The sequence below is a fragment of the Lycium ferocissimum genome, chromosome 1 (genome assembly GCF_029784015.1).
Source record: "Lycium ferocissimum isolate CSIRO_LF1 chromosome 1, AGI_CSIRO_Lferr_CH_V1, whole genome shotgun sequence".
NCBI lineage: Eukaryota > Viridiplantae > Streptophyta > Magnoliopsida > Solanales > Solanaceae > Lycium > Lycium ferocissimum.
In genome coordinates, this window is record NC_081342.1 from 2,982,503 (window position 1) to 3,004,699 (window position 22,197).

The 22,197-nt window shown below is 33.8% G+C and overlaps 2 protein-coding genes across 3 annotated transcripts; both read left to right on the top strand.

The window, feature by feature from the left end:
* Nucleotides 1-7,465: 7,465 nt before the first annotated feature.
* LOC132057740 (probable sucrose-phosphate synthase 2) lies at nt 7,466-14,539 on the top strand. Its single transcript, XM_059450362.1, has 12 exons — nt 7,466-7,738; nt 9,398-9,630; nt 9,894-9,957; nt 10,051-10,749; nt 10,849-10,980; nt 11,055-11,186; nt 11,277-11,453; nt 11,535-11,588; nt 11,670-11,732; nt 11,992-12,936; nt 13,026-13,153; nt 13,956-14,539. The coding sequence occupies exons 1-12, from the start codon at nt 7,466-7,468 to the stop codon at nt 14,236-14,238; spliced, it is 3,183 nt and encodes a 1,060-aa protein (XP_059306345.1). The 3' UTR covers nt 14,239-14,539.
* Nucleotides 14,540-16,755: 2,216 nt separating this feature from the next.
* On the top strand, nt 16,756-21,810 carry LOC132057806 (alkaline ceramidase-like). Of its 2 annotated transcripts, none has more exons than XM_059450422.1 (3): nt 16,756-16,946; nt 19,432-19,687; nt 21,029-21,810. In XM_059450422.1, the coding sequence occupies exons 2-3, from the start codon at nt 19,440-19,442 to the stop codon at nt 21,540-21,542; spliced, it is 762 nt and encodes a 253-aa protein (XP_059306405.1). In that variant the 5' UTR covers nt 16,756-16,946; nt 19,432-19,439; the 3' UTR covers nt 21,543-21,810. The 2 variants fall into 2 exon arrangements, with proteins under 2 accessions (XP_059306405.1, XP_059306447.1); XM_059450464.1 differs by having other exon boundaries at nt 19,439-19,687.
* The last annotated feature ends 387 nt before the right edge of the window (nt 21,811-22,197 follow it).

Here is a 22,197-nt window from a genome sequence, read left to right on the forward strand (position 1 = left end):
CTATTAATTAATACTCAATTAATATTTACTACTGCAAAAAACACCTTAAACCAAAGTTCATTACCCATTATTTTAACCCTTTGGAACTCTTTAATTAGACATTATGCACTTGGGAGGGGAAATCTGCACGATTGCCCTTGTTCGGCGGTGGTTTTTAATTTTTGCCCTCAAATTCTTTGGTCTTTAATTTTTCTTCGCCAATAGAGAGGTTGAACTATCTAACTGAAAAAAAAAAAAAAAAAAAAATCGCAAGGCAGAGGTTTGCCTTAAGACAAACTTTAACCCAAAATTAGGCCTATTCGGGCAAACGTCAAGCCTTGAGGTAAATTTAGACCTAATCTCAAACTTAAGGGACCATATTTGTCAATTTTTCTCAAATTTGACTAAACAAACTGTGCAGCAGTCGCTGCTGGCGACCTACAGAAACATTTTGTTTTTTATAAAAGCATTTTTGTTGTTATATTTGTTTGAACCGATTACAAGTAGCACTTATCATAACTTAAATAAATCATGAAACTTTGCTACTATTAATGGGTAGAGATATTAATCATCTTCTTGACCTCATTAAAAAACACCAAAATTACCGCAAAGCAATCACCCAAATTCATACTCAATTAATATTTACCACTGTAGTAAACACCTTAAACCAAAGTTCATTACCCATTATATTAACCCTTTGGAGCTCTTTAATTAGACGTTATGCACTTGGAGGGGAAATTTTCACGCTTGCCCTTATTCGGCGGTGGTCTTTAATTTTGCCCCTCAAATTCTTTGGTCTTTAATTTTTGCCCTTCGCTTAATACCCCGAGGTTGAACCCCGGCTCAGTAAAAAAAAAAAAAAAATCGCAAGGCAAAGGTTTGCCTTACAGCAAACTTTTACCCTAATTTTAGAAAATTAGGCCTATTCGGGCAAACGTCAGGCCTTAAGGCAAACTTTTGCCCAAATTTAATTAAACCTAACTTTTGCCCGAATAGGTCTAACTTTGGCCAAATGTTAGGCTTTAAGGCAGAGGTCTCGCGAAAGCCTTGCATTGCGATTTTTTTTTGACTGAGCGGTGGTTCGAACCCGTAAACCTCGGGGTATTTTCAGTCACTTTTTTAAGTGAAGGGAAAAAATTAAAGACCAGCAATTTGAGGGGAAAAATTTAAATACCAGTGCGTTTGAAGGGAAATCCGCACAAAAAAATGGTTGGGAGTGCCGCCCTAGAAATGAGCCATGCAATGCGCAACCAGACATTAAGCATTATGGATGCTTGATAGACATGTTAGGGAGGGAAGGTAGGTTAGAAGAAGCAGAAAAGATAGCGTTGGAGATACCTAATACTATATGTCGAATGTTGTGATTTGGAGAACACTATTAGGTGCTTGTAGTTTTCATAAAGAGTTATGCAGAAGATCATGGAGATGGAAAAAAAAATACGGTGGTGATTATGTGCTTCTTTCGAATATCCTGGCAGGTATATATGTTGAATCTGAGGTTGTGAGGCGAGTGATGGATGAGCAAAATGCACTGAAAGCTCTTGGCCTTAGTTTTACTTAGTGTAAGATTGTAAATTGATTGATATATTGTTTATATGTCACATTTCCCTTGATATTGTTCTTTCACCAAATTGGTACTTTTCTGCATTTCTTGGTTTATTCTCATTTATTTTGTTCCTCCTTTAGCCTGTCGCTTAAACTGACCTCAAAGCTTTGGCTAATCGGAAGTTGTCTCCTGATCTGATTAATGCTAGTTTTTTTTATAAACTTTTTATTTTCTGAGAAACAGAATATAGAGGGTGACACTTCTGAAGATGTACATATAAAATTGTAAAGATAACCATAGTACGTGTGATATGAATCTTATTGCACATTGGATCACATTTACATGTCATGAGCCAAAATGGTTTAGATATTATAGTATATATATGTGATATCTTATATGATTACTGCACATAAAATTAAGCTTGTAATTAAAAAAATCGATTCATTAGTTTAATTTTTTTTCCTTATAAAAACTATATATGCTTGAAAGATGGTATCAATTCCCTCTTTAATGATTTTTTTCGTAATTGGCCTGTGTTTTTTAATAATTGAAAAGAAGATTAGTTTTTTTTTTTTTTTTTTTTTTTTTTTTTTGTTCTAACGATATTGAAGATGGACAGTTTGACGCTATCAAACCCAAAATTGAAACTTTCTTGCATCAAGTGAAAGAGAATAGAGGTCAAAATCAGTTTGAGTCAGATAAGCCCTAATATATCTTGCCGCCTAAAATTACTATATTTCTAAAAATAATTACATTTTACATAACTTTAATACATCAACAAATAAAAACAATCTACATATAAGTTAATTTCATGATGATCGGACTTGAGGCGATAATTTGTTTGAGCTTGGGAGGTAGATACCTTATTGTTGGAGGTTCTGACTGTTGAAGAAGACAATGTTGCTACTGTTGGAACAACGATCCCCTTCTTGATCAACATTTAGGGGAAAAGTTGGACCTTTTTCCATTAAATTACACCAAAACTATATTTTGTAATGTAAAAATCACTTAACTTTACCTAAGTATTTTTATAGAAAATCACTAAACAATCTTTTGTAACAAAAAAGTTTTGCTCTCAACTTTGGATAAGTATAATAGAACATATATATCTCATTCGTTTCCTTACATTTTGATTACATTAAAATAAATTGAATTCGAAATACTTGAAAAAAGTTGAATAACTTTTCGGTAGAAAAACTAATTTATTGACTTAGGTTATAATAAAGTAAAAATGAACGAACATTAGTAAAATTTACCTTCTACATATATGTTAGTGTGTATGTGTTAATTCATATGTTTTAGTTAAGGCTAATATTGAAGAAGACGTCAAATACAAATTGGTAAGTTACTCTTGCCACATGATGGACATAACACATCTATTCTATTGATTCAAAAGTTTGTGGCAACCATTTCATCATCCCAACTAGTAGTAGCCACCATCAACCAAACTCTATCTCCTTGTCATCTTTAGCCTCTTTGACCTTTTACACACAAGTTGCTTTCCAACATTTTAAATCAGTTCCATTTATTTTTGGCTATTTTTCCCATTCCTTGAATACATGCAAACCAAAAAAAAAAAAAAGTGAAGAAGGCAAAATTTGGCCTAACTTGACACATGTGTCACTTCTTTTGGCTTTCCTTCTCTCATTATTGAGTACTAATGCTATACTTGATTGATTTATTTTCCTTCACATGGTTGTCCTTCTCACTTGAATATGTTCATTTCATACTAACGTTACATATAACAAATAAAAAAATAAGAAAATATTAGAAGTTCTTTATATTTTTATATTGACATATAACTATCTGAGCGAGCTAAAAGATGCCTAGAAAGCATAAGTAATCGTACTAACGTGACTAAAATATTTTCTCTACTAATTGTTATCGCCTATATAACGCTTCTTCTATTGTGCTTTGTCTTTTGTTAAGTCTGTATGGATTCCAAGAGATTGCATGTCTTTAGAGACAATTTCAAAATGGTAAGTTGCGCTAGATTTGATAAAGTTCCATGGAGTTTATAATTGCATAAAAGCAGCGCATCGATACATGTAATTTTAGGTTTATCCCATCCCCTTTTAACAGCTTCATTTACCATGATTTCATATATACTTACGAACCGATCTATGTGGAAGTCGATGTAGAATATGACTAAACCATCTCAAGCGACATTCTCTTAATTATCCAAATAAATAAATAAAAATAAAGAATTAAGCCAATTGCTAGAAATTAATAATATCTAGCAGAAAAGAAAGTACGTGCAGAAAATAGTATTTATTATACCTAAAAGATATACCAAACTAGGGAGAGAGCTTAGTATATAGTTGCTAGGGACAAATTACATATGTTGTGTATACAAAATTGGGACAAACACAATAATATGATTAGAAGATATACCAAACCATTGTAGGTGATCATCGAGCGTCAAACCTAAAGTTGGGCACTTGCTATATGTGAAGTATACAACAAAGATCAAAGAGAGGATAACAGGGTAGGAAAGGTGAGTAAAGACATGACCAAAAACCTGAAACTTATAGAAATTGCAATAAGTAATTTGAAATATCGAATAAGAAAGCTACACAATGCAATAATTGCTATGCCTCAGTTCCAAATAAATTAGAATCGACAGTATAAACAAAACCAAAAAGGTTACTTGTGCCGAAACATCCAATTTATGCACATAATATAACTAAGAAAATGACCATGTCAAGAAGAATTTATATTAGTAGGTACTCCAACCATCCTAATCTATGTGACATATTTTTTATTTTTGGTCTGTGTCACAAGAAATGATATATTTGTTTAAAAATTATTTAATTTAAACTTTTCATTTTATGTTTAATGAGACGAATATAAATGTCTAAGGCTTATTTTGAGCCATAAATTTCAATTATTTTTTTTTGCTCTTTCTTAAATTCAGTGTCCAATCAATCACTGCCACATAAATTAAAACGAAGATAGTAAAATATTATGGCGGATAACCGAATGCATTGTAAAACATTAAATAGTTCTAACTTTTTGTAGAAACAACTAAAGAACAAATTCTGAAAAGGAAATAAGCAAACAAAAGAAAAAGACAAGTAAAATAGACTTTAATTAAGTTAGTTTATTATGTGACCGTGCAAGGATCATTATGTAAAGAGGCAACGTAACATCTCATTCTCATTTTTAATGGGAGACACGTAAAACCCTCTTCTTCCTTTCTTTGCAATTTTGCATGCCCATAATTGGACATCTCAAGCATGAATAGCAATAATATTAGGTCCTAGCGTTGGGCAAATTTAAATCAAGATTTGGGATTGGATTTTGGATCATCACGTAAGAAAATTTTGAATGTAATTCCACCTCAAAAGTAAATTTATGTGCTAAAAATTACCCCTTATGGGTAGTCTCATGCTTTCACAAGTACATGGAGTCTATGATAATGTGTAAATTAAGTTGAATTACATTTAATATAGTAATGACGTAACATTATGACTTGATTGTTATAATGAATAAACTTATATGACTATATGGGAAATTAACCTTCTCTCTAGCAACATAAACCAAAAAATTGAAAATTGTTACCCTAGTTACTTTCCAGCAACATATAATAAATGAATTTCTCACTACTAGAGTAATCCTCTCTGAATTCAAGGTCAACTTTCGTTTGTCACGTCAAAGATCCCTCTAAATTGTCAAAATTTAATGAACTTCTCTTGACAATTTAATGATAAATATAGATAGATAGATACCGTATCAAATAGCAAAAATTCTGATGTTTTTCTCTTTAATTAATGAAACCATATCATATCTTATAGACTGATTCTTCTACACTATCAATGACTTTTCTTTTAATCACTTTGACGTTTATAGACTTCATTTTGATCTAGTTATGTAGAAAAATTATATGTCCGGAAAGAACTATTATTGTTTGAAAGTAATATTCAGTAATCCAGAAACTATCTAGAATAAACTACAAACATTTCGCGTTTGAAAAATTATCAAAATATTAAATTTATTACGTATAACAATATCAATTTTGTTTTATCTTCCGCTGGTCTTCAATGTTGTTCTCATCTACTTTAATGCTTTATTTGCCCAAAGATTGCAGTAATATGCACATTTTCTGTTAAATATATATGATTAAGCATATGAGTAATCAGTTACTTTGAAATGTTAGTAATTAATCCATGGCTGACTTCCCCATGGCAATTCAAAATTAACTAGTTATTCAGTTTCACAACAACTAACACGATAATTTATTACGTATATAACATCTCTGACAAACATATTCATCATAAAATTATGGGGTTTTTTTTTTCTTGAAATATCTCTGACAAACATATTCATCATCAATTTTTGAAATTATCAAGTTCTGAAATTGAAAGTTGAACTAACTTTACGATAATTTTCTCGTAGCCATTACTAACAGTCTAACATATATGAACAATAATTACGTCAAAATATTTCCTTTTTTGAAGACGTTTGAAGGCTCACGTAAAAAAATCAGCAAGCAGAGTTAAGTCAAATTATTACCACGATGGCCTTGGAAGATTCACTTTATCCACTAAATGATTGATCTTATATTTGTGAGGACAACAGAATAGTCATTTGTGTGCAATAAAAAATGAGTAGATTATGTTACAATATAACTTGAAGAAGAAAATAAGGGAAAATAATCATAAAAGCTTTCTCTGGTTTTGAAAAGTTATTTTCAGGATAATATCTTTTACAATTTTTCATCTAAGTTCCAATTTTAATCTAAATTTTCACATTATTTTGTTCCACCAAGATAGAATTTTTTAAAAATGTTTAAAAATTGAGTGTATAACAAAAATGAGAAGATTACAAGATTACAGTATCACTCCCTCTATCCCAATTTATGTGACATACTTTCCTTTTTAGTTTGTCTAAAAAAAAGTCATATTTTCATTTTAGATACAATTTAACTTTATGAGATGACTTCTAGCCATAAAAATATTTAAGGCTTGTTTTGGACCACAAATTTTAAAAATCTTTCTTTCTTTCTTAAATTACGTGTCTACAAAATGGTGTCAATTGAGACAAAGGGAGTAATATAACTTCAAAAAGGAAAAAAGAAAAGAAATTAGTCATAAAAACTTTCTTTTGTTTTGAAAACGTTACTTTGATAAATTTCATCTAAGCTCCAATTTTAATTTTAATTTCACCTTTTCTTTATTCCACCAAGACAGTTTTTTTTTTTTTTTTTTTAAAAAGCCATACAATTCTCCTATAACCAGTATTTCGATCCAAAGGTGGCGCCCACTTCGCCTAGGGAATCGCACAAACCTTGAAAGTTGTGTCCTTCATTCTCCTCTTTTGTCTCTCCTAAATTTTATATAAATTCCACGTGTCAACTCCTGGTCCCACCTTCAACTGCCATATGGTTCTCTCCCTTTTCCCTCTTTTTCTTTCACAAAATTACATATACATACGAAAATCTCTCTCTCTTTCATCATATCTCACCATTTTCAGGAACACACAAACAATTTTCATAGCCCAAAAAACAAAAACAAAAAAAATCCAAGAATTTAATTATTTTTTTCAGCAAAAACAAAAAAATATCAATCTTTCATGTAAAGTTTTAATCTTTTCAAGCTTATAATGAAACCCATTGGTTGATTTTTCATTTTCAGGAACACACAATTTTCATAGCCCAAAGTAAATTTTTTAAAAAAACCAAGAATTTCAATTTTTGTTTTAAAAAAATCCAACTCTCATGCAAAGATTCAATCTTTAAGTGAATTATTTTTCATTTTGAGCAATCCACACAAATTTCTATCAAAAAAAATAAATAAATAAGAATTCAACTTTTTTTTTTTTTTAAGGAAAAACCAATCTTTCATGTAAAAGATTCAATCTTTTTCAATCTTATAGCAAACCCCATTGTTTTATTTTTCATTTTTTTTTTGTTGTTTTTGAGGTGGGAAAGAAGAAAAAATGGCTGGTAATGAATGGATAAATGGTTATTTAGAAGCTATATTGAGCAGTGGAGCATCAGCAATTGAGGATAAAACACCATCATCATCAGCATTGAATTTGGCATTCAATCCAACAAAATATTTTGTTGAAGAAGTAGTAACAGGTGTTGATGAAACTGATCTTCATAGAACATGGATCAAAGTTGTTGCTACAAGGAATACAAGAGAGAGAAGTTCTAGATTGGAAAATATGTGTTGGCGCATTTGGCATCTTGCTCGCAAGAAGAAACAGGTTCTTTTTATTTTTTAAATCTATTTCTGTTTTCACTCTGTTTTTTTTTTTTTTTTTTTTTTTTTTTTCTTATAAGCATGATTTTAAGGGCACCTGCTGGTAATTTTGTCCAAGAGACTCTGTTCTAGTGATTTTCTTGATAACTGTGGTGTCCGGGTCGGTTGTGGACTCATTTTTGAGACTCTGTTTTAGTGATTTTCCTTAAAATTGTGGTGTTCGGGTCAGCTTGCCCTCATCATTGTGCGCATCTCGACTAATTTTACAGGCACCTGCGAGTAAGTTTTGTCCAAAGAGAATCTCTGTTTTAGTAATTTTCTTTATAACGTTGGGTCTGAGTTAGCTTGCGCGCATCTCGATTAATTTCACGGGCACACTCTCCCACCGATACTTGTACCGGGTAAGTCTATCCACTGAGGCTTGAACAGCTGTAAAAAAGGCTTGGACAGATAAAAAAAAAAAAAAAAAACCGCCTAGTGTTGAACCTGAACCTAATCGGATGCTCGATGTTTTAGTGATTTTTCTCATGCAAAAGATGTTGTAGAAATACTTCATCCGTCTCATTTTAGGTGAAGGTATTGCCATTCGGGGAGTCAAACAGTCTTTTCTTTAATTGTAATTTTTTTTTTTTTAAACTTTTTGAATTATTAGGTATGTTTGACTTGTAGTAGATTTTGTGCTGTTTATAAATATGTAAATTTTTATTTTAATATATTTGAAAACTCTATAGCTGAATTCATGGTCAAAATTAAGTTTGATCCTAGTACTCTGAACCTTTACATAAGTTGGGACAAAGGGGGTTGTGTGTTTATATCATTTGGGAGATTTTGAATTTTGGATTAATATATGGAAATGGTTTTGTCTGGTGTTTCTTTGTTATTTTCACTTGTATTTTATAGCTCAGCTCATTTCTTGAATTGGGTAAATGTCAAAATGGTTTTGACTTTTGATTTTGCTCTCTGTTTTTTCCTGTGTGTTTGTGACTTGTTTGGCGGTTGTTGAATAAAGGGTCACCAGTAAAGTTTTTGTCTTTGTGTGTTGTGCCTTGTGTTCTCTGGATTTTCTCATGCAGGATACTTGTATAGTCATTTGTGCATTTCTGTATACTATAGCTTAGATTGTTATTTATATTTTGCAGATTTTGGAATAAGCTTTCAATAACTAATGTACTTAAAATGGAGGAAATCTGATTAAATTTTTAAATAGAAGGAAAAAGGAAATGAGCTAGATCTTTTTGACTTGTAGAGATACATCCGAACGACCTTCGCCCTGAAAACAAAAGGTATATACAAGGACAATTTTTTTTACTATATCCCCTTGGTGAAAATCCTGCTTCCATCACGGTAGATACATGTATGCGTGGTGAATTATCTATAGATTTCAAGTCTTCTAGTAATTTCTTCATTTACAGTTCCGCCAATGTACTGGCATAAGTTTCCGCTTATTCTTTTGCAACTTAACAATCTATTTTCCATTTCGGCATTAAGTAACTATATGTCATTATGTTGCAAGGTTGTTTAGCTTATAGAATTTATATTGATGCTTAAGATTATTTGACCTTGTCGTTATTTAAGATAAAACAGCTTTATTTTCAACCTTCATACTTATCAGAGGGATAGTTATTTCTTTTACCTCTTCTAAAACAATCCACTCTTTTCATAGTTGGAATGGGAAGACCTCCAGAGGTTAACAAACAGAAGATTGGAACGAGAACAAGGACGCAAAGACGTTACAGAAGACATGTCAGAAGACTTGTCTGAAGGGGAAAAAGGGGATGTTTTAGGGGAGACGCCAACACTTGACAGCCCGAGGAAAAGGTTTCAGAGGAACTTTTCCAATTTGGAGTTGTGGTCAGACAGTAACAAGGAAAAGAAGCTTTATATCATCCTAGTTAGGTATGTATATTTTGATGCAAACTTGAGTAGATTTCAAATGCTTGTTTCCAGATTTGAAATCAGATTTGAATCGTCATATCGTAACTGAATGTTTGTGCTTTTGTAATTTCTACTGTGCTGTTGGTAAGCTTGTACTACTAACTGCTAGCATATGGAATTTTGTCTAAGTGATGCCACTTTCAATCTGAACTTCCTTTTAAGTGTTTGACTAAGCTAGTAACTGAAGGCGGTATACAATTTAAATTGCCAATTTTCTTGACCAGTTTGCATGGATTGGTCCGAGGTGAAAATATGGAGCTTGGTAGTGATTCTGACACAGGCGGTCAGGTAAACCACATCACTTTCATTATATGGGAATAACTTCCTTCCAAATTGCCTTCTTAGCACTAAGATCCTTACCCGAGTCTATCCAATTTTCAGATTAAGTATGTTGTGGAGCTTGCTAAAGCACTTGCTAACATGCCCGGTGTATATAGAGTTGATCTGTTCACTCGCCAAATTGCGTCACCTGAAGTGGATTGGAGCTATGGTGAGCCTACAGAGATGTTAAACACGGGTTCTGAAGATGGTGATGACACTGATCTTGGAGAAAGCAGCGGAGCTTATATCATAAGAATACCCTTTGGTCCTCGTGATAAGTATCTCCGGAAAGAATTGTTATGGCCTTATATTCAGGAGTTTGTAGATGGAGCTCTTGCACACATCATTAATATGTCAAAGGCTTTGGGTGAACAAATAGGTGGAGGCCAACCTGTTTGGCCATACGTAATCCACGGTCATTATGCAGACGCAGGGGATAGTGCTGCTCTCCTTTCAGGTGCTTTAAATGTTCCAATGGTCCTAACAGGACATTCACTCGGTAGAAACAAGCTAGAACAGCTTATCAAGCAAGGCAGGCAATCAAAAGAGGATATTAATTCAACATACAGGATCATGAGGAGGATTGAAGGTGAGGAGCTCTCACTGGATGCTGCAGAACTCATTATCACAAGCACCAAACAGGAGATTGATGAACAATGGGGACTATATGATGGATTCGATGTAAAACTTGAGAAAGTTTTAAGAGCTCGTGCTAGACGAGGAGTCAATTGTCATGGTCGCTACATGCCAAGGATGGCGGTAAGAATCCGGTTTCATGAATATATATGTAGACATACGTTCATGCACGCACATATATAATGGGGCTTCTGACAGTCTTTTGGTGACGCAATTTTGTAGGTTATTCCTCCTGGAATGGACTTCAGTAATGTTATGGCTCAGGAGGACACAGCAGATGCTGACGGGGATCTTGCAGCACTCACTAATGCTGATGGGCAATCTCCTAAAGCAATCCCTACTATATGGTCTGAGGTGGGTAGCAAAAGTTAACAAAAATGTCGATGTGCTCACATGCAGATAATGATCAAGTACGTGTTTCTTTGCAGGTCATGCGTTTTCTAACAAATCCACATAAGCCAATGATTCTGGCATTGTCCAGACCAGATCCAAAGAAGAATATAACCACTCTCATTAAGGCCTTTGGAGAATGTCGCCCGCTGAGGGAGCTCGCTAATCTGGTAAATTGGTTTGACACCATTTGCTAAACTTGCTGAGAATGAATATGATATTGTCCAGTACTAATACAATAGCAAAATTTTTGGACGCAGACACTTATAATGGGAAACAGAGATGACATAGATGAGATGTCTGGAGTAACTGCTAGTGTTCTCACAACTGTGCTGAAGTTGGTTGATAGGTATGACCTTTATGGTCAAGTTGCCTTTCCAAAACATCACAAGCAAAGTGACGTTCCAGAGATATACCGTCTAGCTGGCAAAACGAAGGTTCTTTAAGTCCTCTGGTCCTTGCAATTTGTGTAATATTTTCCTTATGACGATGGTTCTCATGCTATACAAACTTCACAGGGAGTCTTCATAAATCCAGCTTTAGTTGAACCCTTTGGATTGACTCTAATTGAGGTTTGTTGAATTAAATCCACTTCTGGCATCCTTCAAATTCCAGTTATGGTTATTTCCTAAATTTTCTGTAAAATTCTGTAGGCTGCTGCACATGGACTTCCTATGGTGGCTACTAAGAATGGTGGTCCAGTTGATATTCATCGGGTAAAAAGACTTGCGTTCCATGCTTTAATTACCTTCTTCATCATTAACCCGATTTCTACTATGGTTTATTATTGCATTATTAACAAATTGAGCATGATTTCTGATCATATTAATCTATTCCAAAGTTTGTCAAAAAGGTGCAGACGGAAAAGAACGTCGAAGGATCAGCATCATTTTTGTTTTATACATTAATTCTGCTATAGCTATATAAGTATGAAATAAACTAGGGATGACAATTGTGGAAACTTCTCTTTATTAGGCACTCAACAATGGATTGCTTGTGGACCCACATGATCAGCAAGCAATTGCTGATGCACTACTTAAGTTAGTATCAGAAAAGAACCTGTGGCACGAGTGTAGGAAGAATGGTTGGAAGAACATACACCTCTTCTCATGGCCCGAACATTGTCGAACATACTTAACTAGAGTTGCTGCATGTCGAATGAGACACCCGCAATGGAAAACCGATAATCCGTCAGATGAACTGGCTGCAGAAGAGTCGTCCCTGAATGATTCACTCAAAGACGTGCAAGATATGTCCTTGCGACTATCCGTTGATGGAGAAAAAACATCATTAAATGAATCATTTGATGCATCTGCAACTGCTGATGCCATACAAGACCAAGTTAATCGGGTTTTAAGCAAAATGAAGAGACCGGAGATGGGTAAACAAGAGTCTGAGGGTGACAAAAAGGACAATGTTCCTAGCAAATATCCCATGTTACGAAGACGTCGTAAATTAATTGTAATTGCTCTAGATTGCTATGACACAAATGGAGCTCCTCAAAAGAAAATGATTCAGATAACCCAGGAGATTCTTAAGGCCATTAAATCAGATCCACAGATTGCAAGAGTATCAGGATTTGCCATCTCAACAGCTATGTCGATTTCTGAATTGACAGCCTTCCTAAAATCTGGGAACATTAAACTAACTGAGTTTGATGCTTTAATTTGTAGCAGTGGGAGTGAAGTGTTTTATCCAGGAACTTCCACTGAAGAACATGGCAAGCTTTATCCCGACCCTGACTATTCATCACATATTGAATATCGGTGGGGTGGCGATGGTTTAAGGAAAACGATTTGGAAATTAATGAATACACAAGAAGGTGTTAAACAGGAGAAATCTGTAACCAGTGTTATTGAGGAAGATGTGAAATCAAGCAATTCCCATTGTATTTCTTACTTGATCAAGGATCGCAGTAAGGTGGATATTTTTTCTCTGAAACAAGAAATTCACTCATCATATCTAGTTTAATTTCTTCCAAGTAACATATATGTCTAATATTTCATCAGGCAAAGAAGGTAGATGATATGCGACAGAAGCTTAGGATGAGGGGTCTTCGTTGCCATTTGATGTATTGTAGGAATTCAACAAGAATGCAAGTTGTTCCTCTGCTTGCATCTCGGGCACAAGCACTCAGGTATTGTCTTCCAGATTGATGGGCTGATAGTCAATACGGAAATCATTTCACATTTTGTTGTAATGTCCTTGGTCTCGATCAGTAACCTCATCGAAAAACGGTTGTGGGGCATTAGTTGCTTATTCCATAGGCTTTTGTATCACTTTTCGCAAAAAAAAAAAAAAAAAAAAAAGTCTTTGCAAAAGCAGCTTGTTTTGGTGAAGTTTTTGCAAATACATGCAACTTTTTCGGTTCAAGAATCTTTTTTCTTTTTATAAGGGCTAACATTACTTAATTTGGCTTTTTTACCCCATATTATAGGGTGGATCTCGAAAGATATGAAAGATCTCCCTCCAAGCCATACATACGACTTTTATATATGGCTTTCTAGATCCTAGTCTTAATCACTAACAAAGGACATAAGTTATGAAGACGGTAGCTTTAATAGGACTTTAAGCCATGAGTAGAAGCAATATAGTCTATAGATGCCCAAAAGAGTAAAAAAGTTTGTACATTATCCTTGGTATTCCAGTTATACTAACAAGAAGCTCTTATATTTAAGGCATGTAAACTGCATTGGTGAGCCGTGAGCCCAAACCTTATCTCATCTTAAACCCCGCCATTATACAAATATTAATTACGAGTATAGCTTTAAACAGGTAAGCATAATACAACAAAAAATTAGTGCTACACGGAAAACTGGTCATTATTTGATTGAATGAAATGTTCTTTAGATAAATAATCCATCATCACATATAGGAAGATTTACTGATCAGTATCTCCGATTACTTTCTTTGCTCATAGTGCTCTGTCGTTTTTGTAGGTATCTTTTTGTACGCTGGAGATTGAATGTGGCAAACATGTGTGTCGTCCTCGGTGAAACTGGAGACACAGATTATGAGGAGCTTATATCCGGAACTCACAGAACACTGATCTTGAAGGGTGCTGTCGAGGAAGGTTCCGAAAATCTGTTAAGAACATCAGGGAGCTACCTAAGAGAAGATGTGGTCCCACCAGAGAGCCCCCTGATCACCTACACCAGCGGGAACGAAACAGTAGAAGAGTTTGCCAATGCATTGAGGCAAGTGTCTAGATTAGGCACATAAACAATATTACTTATATACTATTCCTTACAGAAGGCATATACCATATACAACCTTTACTCTCTCTATTTTTTCTTTCTATTTTTTATGTTCTATTTTGGCAAGTGTAAGGAATGCAATAATGTGCATGTCAAGCATTTCTTGGTTACCAATCCTATTCTCTCTTAACTGATTTTGTCTTAACCGTTTGTACGGTCGATCTTGACAACTTCTATGTCAAACTTTGACTTCTGTTAATAGAGGTAATACATATTTTCTTATGTTATTCGAAATCAGAGGTGGATCCAAAATTTAAATTTGACGAGTTCAACCTTTAAAGTGCTTTTTGCACTGAACTCTTTGTACTTTTGTTCAATAGCAATTTCACTGTATATCTATGTTATGTGTTGAAAATACTGGTTAAATCGATAGTACATGAGTGTCAATTTTGTCATAATCTGAGTGCTGCAATTCCAGGGAGTGACTGAATTTCTTTGGAAGATCAAATAACTGAATTACTACATCTATGATGTTGGGAATGATGTTTGAGTTGTCTCATATTGAGCTTCTAAATTTGTTCATTGCTAATTGATGAATTTGTTCATGACATGAGTTGATATTGGGCAGTATCTTTTTATTTTCCCGTTTTTGGTTTCCACGCTGTATCTGGTAGCATTGGAGTCCTGACTAATTTGGATTCTCGCCGTGTAAGCCTAATTAAGGGAGAAGCACTTTCTATCCAGATTTTTTTTCCTCTCGAACTCGAGATCTCTAGTTCTTAACTAGCAAAAAATATTTTTTGATTTAAGGTCTTAAAAATGATGTATTTGCCCCTATATTTATAAACTTTGCATAATGAAAAATTTGATCAAACGATAGTAATTTAGGCATGATTGTTATTATGATAAAATTTCATAAAACGGCTCCATTATAGCCTTTCTATTGTGAAATGGATTTGCTAGTTCATCGTCTCTTTTCAATCAAAAATATCAGACAGGGTCCAATTGAATCCAAAGCGTCCGTTAACTTATTCTACAAGTTCAATTTACGAGTTTGATTTTTGAATATCGAGTCAGATACGATCAAGTTAAAATTCATTGTTTAATTTAATTATTGTGCAAAAATCAAACACAATCACATCTGGCGTTTGAATTTTCAGAATCTATCGGAGCAACATCTAATTTGTTATGTGCCACAAGTGATGGACTGTATTTTTGTTGGTGTGTCCTCGTTTGATTGTATAAGATCTTTCAAGCGTCATTCTAGCTTAATTTTGAAAAATACAAGCAAACAGAAACTAATCCAAGCGAGCATATGCACTTGATTATTAGCTCACAAACTGTAGTGCTTTGTGCAATTTCCTAATTTCATCTACTAATTAATCAAGTCCATAGATTTGAAATCAAAATAAATGCTACATGCATCTTTTATTATTGTTTATGTCAATATTAATCATCATGTATATTATTAATTAATCTATTAATCCAAAAAGGAAATTAAGACATTTAAATTGGAACGGAAAAAGTATAATCTAATTAGTGTCCGAAATTCGAACTTAAAACCTCAAGGCAAATTTTGAATTATCTCTAACTGTTGAGTCAACCTCTAGTCTAGTAGTTAGGAAATTCAAAATCTATATGTGTATATAAAATTTTTTACCTTATATATACCGTATAATTTTTAATCGAGAGAGTTCGGGTCAACATCTCACCCCATCTAGATCCGCCCCTGGACTGGCATCTCATCATGATTCTTTTTTCGTTTTCCTAGAAAAGCTATCCAACAAAGCTTAGTAATCAAAAACCAACTTTAATTAGGAAAAGGACTCAACTCTACTTCTATTATTTGCAGCTACGTAATTCATGTCGACTGGCAAAATCACCAACCAAAATAAATTTAAAAAGTTAGAAATTAAATTTACAAATTTATAAATTGAAAATAAGGCTCAATGAGGCAATGATTTTATAGTTCTTTATAGATTTAATTTTAATTTTTTTAATAAACGACCTTTATTTTGACACATTATAGATCTGAAAATAAACAAAAACTTTTATGTAGGATCATTCGTCTATTCAAATTGCAAAAATTGTTGTTTATTCATTTCTAATTTTGACTTAAATTAGAAAAAGTGCTAAATTTTACAAGAATCAACAAGTCAATGGTTTTATAGTTTTTTTTTTTTCATTAAATTTAATTTCATTACATATTTGTTAAACGTTTTTTAATTTTTACACATAAGAAGTCAGAAAACAATTTTGTTTTACAGGATCATCATTTAATTCAAATTGTAAAGAGCACTATTTATTCATTTTCCTCGTAAATATTTTCCAGATAAATGTAAAAATGCCACCTGGTAGTAAATATTCCACGTGTCATCCAACCAGCTGAAACGACGTGACCCGTTAATTATATCCAACGGTTGAGATGATTCACACGTGCAAGCCAACTCATCCTTGTTAAAATAAAAAAGATTCCCCTCCTAGATTAACGAATCTCCTTTTTTCTTTTTTTTAAAAAAAAAACTAAAAACTAAAAAAAAAAAAAAACTGCTTATTATTATTCTATTTTTCTTTGCTTTTTCATTTTTCCCTAACCCTAGCAAAGAAGAAAAAAAGCAAAAGAGAGGAGAAATAAAAAGAGATCTTGTGTGTGTTTATATATGTATACACACACACATATATAGAAGATTTGTAGGATAATTTTGGTGTGGAATTTGGATCTGACATTGAAAGGTTTGTTTTTTTATTTTCTTGAATTTTTTAGAATTAAAAAAAACTGCATATCATGCACAATTAATTATACATATTTTTGCATGTGTTGGTTGCTATGTTGTGTTTGTATTTGTATATGTTTTAATCTTTATTTGGGAATGTTTTATTTTTTGGGATCTATAATGGTGATGATAGATTGGTTAAAATTTGAGGATATTTTTTTGTAGTGTTAGGGGTGATACTGTAGTTTGATTAAGTAGTGTAGGAGGTGGTTTAATTGATACAAATACACAACATTTAACAAAACCCAACTTCAAAGATCCATTTTTTTTTTAATCCCATTTGAAGATAATGGAATAAAAAATGGATCTTTGGAGTTGGGGTTTGTTAAATGTTGTGTATGTGTATCAAAATGGAATAAAAAATGGATCTTTGGAGTTGGGGTTTGTTAAATGATGTGTATTTGTATCAATTTAGATCAGTATTTTGTTTGCAATTTAGTGATGATTTAATTGATTTTGTGTCAAGTTTTCTTGTATAACAGAAATGTAATGTAGTGGCTGTATTAGGGGTCTATCTTGGAGAGTATAGCTGTTATAGAAAAACAAAAAAGGTTCGAGATTGTAGGTGAAAGATGGGTTTTCAGACAGGGAGTGATTGGTATATTGTGAGTTGGAATCGGAGGCGAATCTAGGATTTCTATAACATGGGTGTACCACTAAAAAAGGAGAAAAAAGAAAGTACTAAGTGAGAATTGATCCCTGTCCCTCTAGGTAATTAACTCGGCATTCACTCAATTGCACCATGTAGCCTTTTGAGAGCATGGGTGTCGCCATATAAAATATTAGATCACTTCTAGGACACATGTACATAAAATACCTAGTTTGGCGGTAAGACCATTGGTTCACGTATAAGGATATAAATCCACCCCTGGTGGGAATGCTTGTGGTCGCTGATGGTAATGTTGATGAGTGTTTCAACTAATTGAGGTTAATGACTGGACTAAAGTACTTGATTCATGTGAGTTTGATTTTATGGGACTCCAGGTTTTGCACATTAATTCATGAAAGAGGAGGAATAAGTTTTCTTGAATCAAAATGGTCGAGTTAGTGATTGGCTGGGGATGAAAGGTTGCACTATTTTGATTGATAATGATCTGTGGCAAGGCGAAATTTCTTTTTCGATTTCTTTGTGGAAGGGTTAATATAGGAAGTTTTGTATTGAAGTAGTTTCTCGAAGTGGAAGTATTTGTGTCATGGTTTTGGTTTGAGTCTCTTTTTCATATCATAATTAATTAAATTTTGTTTTTAGGTGTCTATTGTACATTCATTCGATTAAACTATAAGCATCTACTGATCTTTTCATCTATTCACTCAGTTAGAGAAGAATTGAAAGAATAGGCCTTTTGTATTTCAACAACTTGTAGGACGGTTCATTTTTCGTCTTTTGCAATTACCCTTATTGCTATAACAGGGGCTTAATCACTATGAAAGTTTCTAATTGAATTAGTAGTTTGTTGTACACTATTCTCAATGGTTTGTAATGACTTATGGCGCATAGAGATGGATGGATAGATTTTCTATTTATTTGTACTGAAACTGAAATTGAGCAATTTTTACTCAAAAGTTCATGGTAATGTTTCTGGAGAAAATATTCAAGCAATGTCAACCTCTATGTAGGTATAATAGTTTAGCAATATATTTGATCTTCCCACTAGAAGTAATATCCGATCTTATAAGGGAGCAAATATATTTCAGTTTCTATTGAGATATACTGGTCTGAAGAAACGCGCATTGGAAAAAAAAAGTGATTTTGTTGATTGATAAGAAGAAATAAAGTATGCATACTTCATATTTTACTCCACCTGGCCCACTTTAGGGATGTAAGTTCTCTTTGATGGCCAGTTTTCTGAGTGATATTTGATCTCGGAATATTGGTTGCTAAAGTCACGCAAAGTTAATATGAGATATAGTATAAAAGAGCTAGTCATAAAGAACAAGAAGTTATTGGAGGTCAAATTTGAATTAACACGTTCACGACTTTTTAGACCTGGGGCCAAATTTTTAGGATTGTGTATACTTTTCTAAAGTTAACAATAATGAAATGTCACCTAAACTGCCATGAGCACTAGTATAACCTATACACAGAGATCCTGTGTTGCAGTGTCATATGGATATCGTCATATTGTGACTCATTAGTCTCAAGATTTCTTGGGCCCCTGTCCCTTCTCTTTTTTTTAGTTTCATGTTGTGTTGATTCTTTGTGGTTCATCGAAGATCATTGTTTGTTGTGCGTTGTATTTGTATTGAAGATTATAATCGGTAGTGTTGCAATTTCTTTTGTTCATTCACATGCAATGATGCTGATTATAATCCTTATAAGGATATATTTAGAAAATTTGAATCTCTTTAATTGAACTTTAACTATTGAGACATGCTAAAATGCTTCAGTAGTTTACTTACATCAAATACTGTTAAGTGCCTATGAGCTGACTTTTTCAATTAAGATTGCAGAATGGCAGATGGCATATTCTTTTGGGGCCCAGTAACATCTAAAGAGTGGTGTGAGCCAAATTATGTGCAGTCATCCTATATTGCAGAATTCTTCAACACCCTTTCAAATATCCCATGCATTCTCTTGGCTCTTATTGGTCTTGTGAACGCCCTCAGACAACGGTTTGAGAAAAGGTTCAGTGTCCTTCATATTTCAAACATAATACTTGCCTTAGGGAGCATGACATATCATGCCACTTTGCGGCAGATGTAAGCACTCTCTCCGTTCTTTTCTGTTAGATTCTCTGTAAAGCTTTCTTGGTGTATAATAGACATGTATGTATGTACGTGTTTTTTTAACCGTCCTTTGTTTGCTAAAGTACGAGGAAGTAGACTCAAAAGGATGCACCATAGCCTCATTTTTTGAGATTTTTATATTGTGTAAATCTCTGTAGAGCTAAAAGAGACTGAACTGAAAATATTATATGATGCGTGCTAATGTGAGTGCAACTTTTCACTACCTTCTGCGAATGAGAACTTGTATCATGGCCTAAGAACCAATCTGTGTTGCTCGGACTCTTCAAAAATGTTGCCGAATCGTGTCGGATCCTCCAAAATGCATTGCTTTTGAAGGATCCAACACACCCTTTTGATATTTTTGAAGAGTCCGAGCAACATAGCAGCCAATAAACTCGCGCTGGATTGAGGCTACCTTCCTTTTAGGATTTTTTATGGTGGTGTTTTTTGTAGACTGAAATAAGAGAATACACTGGTGGAAGACCTTGATTCTTCTTATTTTCGTGTATGTTGGTATCTAAAGTATTAGTTTGTGAAGTTTTAAGTGAGTTGTAGCCACCATATCATGTAATCTGATTTGCCACAAGCTTTCTTTTGAAAAATTAATTGGCATTTTTCTTGCAGATGAACACAAATTGCATATTTTGTTACTTTATTGGTAGGATGATTCGTGAAAACTGTATTAGTGCCAAAAGTAATTCTGCTTTTCTAAAAGTGTGTGGAAAGAGGAGCACTGGGATGCATGGTCTGATCCTGTCAAGAAGTTTCTAGTGCATTAAGTAATAATCTCCATACTGTTCAAAAAAAAAAAAAAAAGAAGTAATTATCTCCATGACAGAAAAAGTGATGGACCAACTGATTTGTTTTGTTTAAGGAAAGACTACGTCAATATGCCATAACAATGATTTAGTATTTCTATACAATTCTAAAGCAAATACTTAGTCAGCTGCATATAGAGACTGTCTCCCAACTTTTGACTTCGATGTACTAAGTTGGAGGAAAAGGTTTCGCTTGTAAAGATGCTGACAGTATTGGCGCTGTGTAAGCAGCTCTTTTCATCTTGCTGCATAACAAGATAAAGCTTACTGTTAATCATATACCAAGTGCCATCTTCACTGTGTGCCTCTAGCTTGTTTTGTGCTTGTTTCTGATTTTTTTTTTTTTGGAGACAGTCCGCTCTGACTTTCAAATAAGGGATTCTTTATGCATGCTAGGAGACAACAGTGATGAAAATAATTGTTCTTGAAAATACTGCCTGCTTTTATGTATCCCGTGATTTTCTTTTGTACTATGATCCATGTATTAAATTGACAGGCAACAGCAAGGTGATGAGACACCAATGGTCTGGGAGATGCTTCTGTATATTTATATCCTATATTCACCAGATTGGCATTATCGGAGTACAATGCCCACCTTTTTGTTCCTTTATGGTGCACTCTTTGCCGTTGTGCATTCACAGCTGCGCTTTGGCATTGGTTTCAAAGTACACTATGCACTATTGTGCCTTCTTTGTGCTCCTCGTGCATATAAGTATTACATTCATACAGAAGACACGATGGCAAAGCGGCTCGCAAAGTTTTATGTGGCGACTTTATTGATCGGAGCTGCTTGCTGGCTATGTGATCGATTATTCTGCAAGCAAATTCAGGGCTGGTACTTTAATCCACAGGGGCATGCAGTTTGGCACATCTTAATGGGTTTCAACTCGTACTTTGCAAATACGTTCTTGATGTATTGCCGTGCTCAGCAACGTGAATGGAATCCCAAAGTTAAGCACTTGTTCGGACTTTTCCCATACGTGAAGATCGAGAAACCAAAAACCCAGTAGCAGAAGTTACTTCTCTTTTGAGGCGAGCCTGTAATACAAAACTTGTGCAGGAAATGGCACGGGTGAGCGCACAAAGCAAGCACTTGCAATTTTTTTTTTCTCTTTTCCCATTTTGCAGAATGTAATGTAAATGAAAGTCTGGAATAGTTTTGTCTTGACCGAATAGTGGTTAATTTTTGACTGTACAATTAGTGGTTTCCCAGTGTACCATATTTTATACTCCCACAGAAGATGTCATGGATTAACTAGTCGATTCTTTTTCTGATAATTTTTCTTCTTTCTTCTACTCTTGAAAATTTGCTAACATGTTTTCTGCTATGTGAACACGCAACGTGATGGTTTGTATGTTTATTTAGCATAATCTTGAGGTTTTCTTTGACTACTTGGCTTACCTTTGCACTCCCCCTTGTGCTTATTGTCATTGTAAAAATTCTTTTATACTGTTGTCAGCATTCAGATGATTTGAATCACTCACAAAATCATCTGGAAAGTCGTCGTTAACACTACGGATGATGTAGAACTTGAAATTATTGAGTGAAGTTTAACACATTCTGCTCCTCCAATCCACAATTATCAGAAGAGAACACTATGAACTTATAGGACCACGAAAGCAAACGAGAAATCTGTTTCATAACTCAAAATATTTTAAGTAAGA

Excerpts from the sequence above, each read along its gene's own strand:
- LOC132057740 (XM_059450362.1), top strand. The coding sequence starts at position 7,466 with ATGGCTGGTAATGAATGGATAAATGGTTATTTAGAAGCTATATTGAGC. Across the intron at positions 7,739-9,397 it reads TTGCTCGCAAGAAGAAACAG|TTGGAATGGGAAGACCTCCA; the intron begins GTTCTTTTTATT and ends CTCTTTTCATAG. Across the intron at positions 9,958-10,050 it reads ATTCTGACACAGGCGGTCAG|ATTAAGTATGTTGTGGAGCT; the intron begins GTAAACCACATC and ends TCCAATTTTCAG.
- LOC132057806 (XM_059450422.1), top strand. The coding sequence starts at position 19,440 with ATGGCAGATGGCATATTCTTTTGGGGCCCAGTAACATCTAAAGAGTGG. Across the intron at positions 19,688-21,028 it reads CATGCCACTTTGCGGCAGAT|GCAACAGCAAGGTGATGAGA; the intron begins GTAAGCACTCTC and ends TTAAATTGACAG.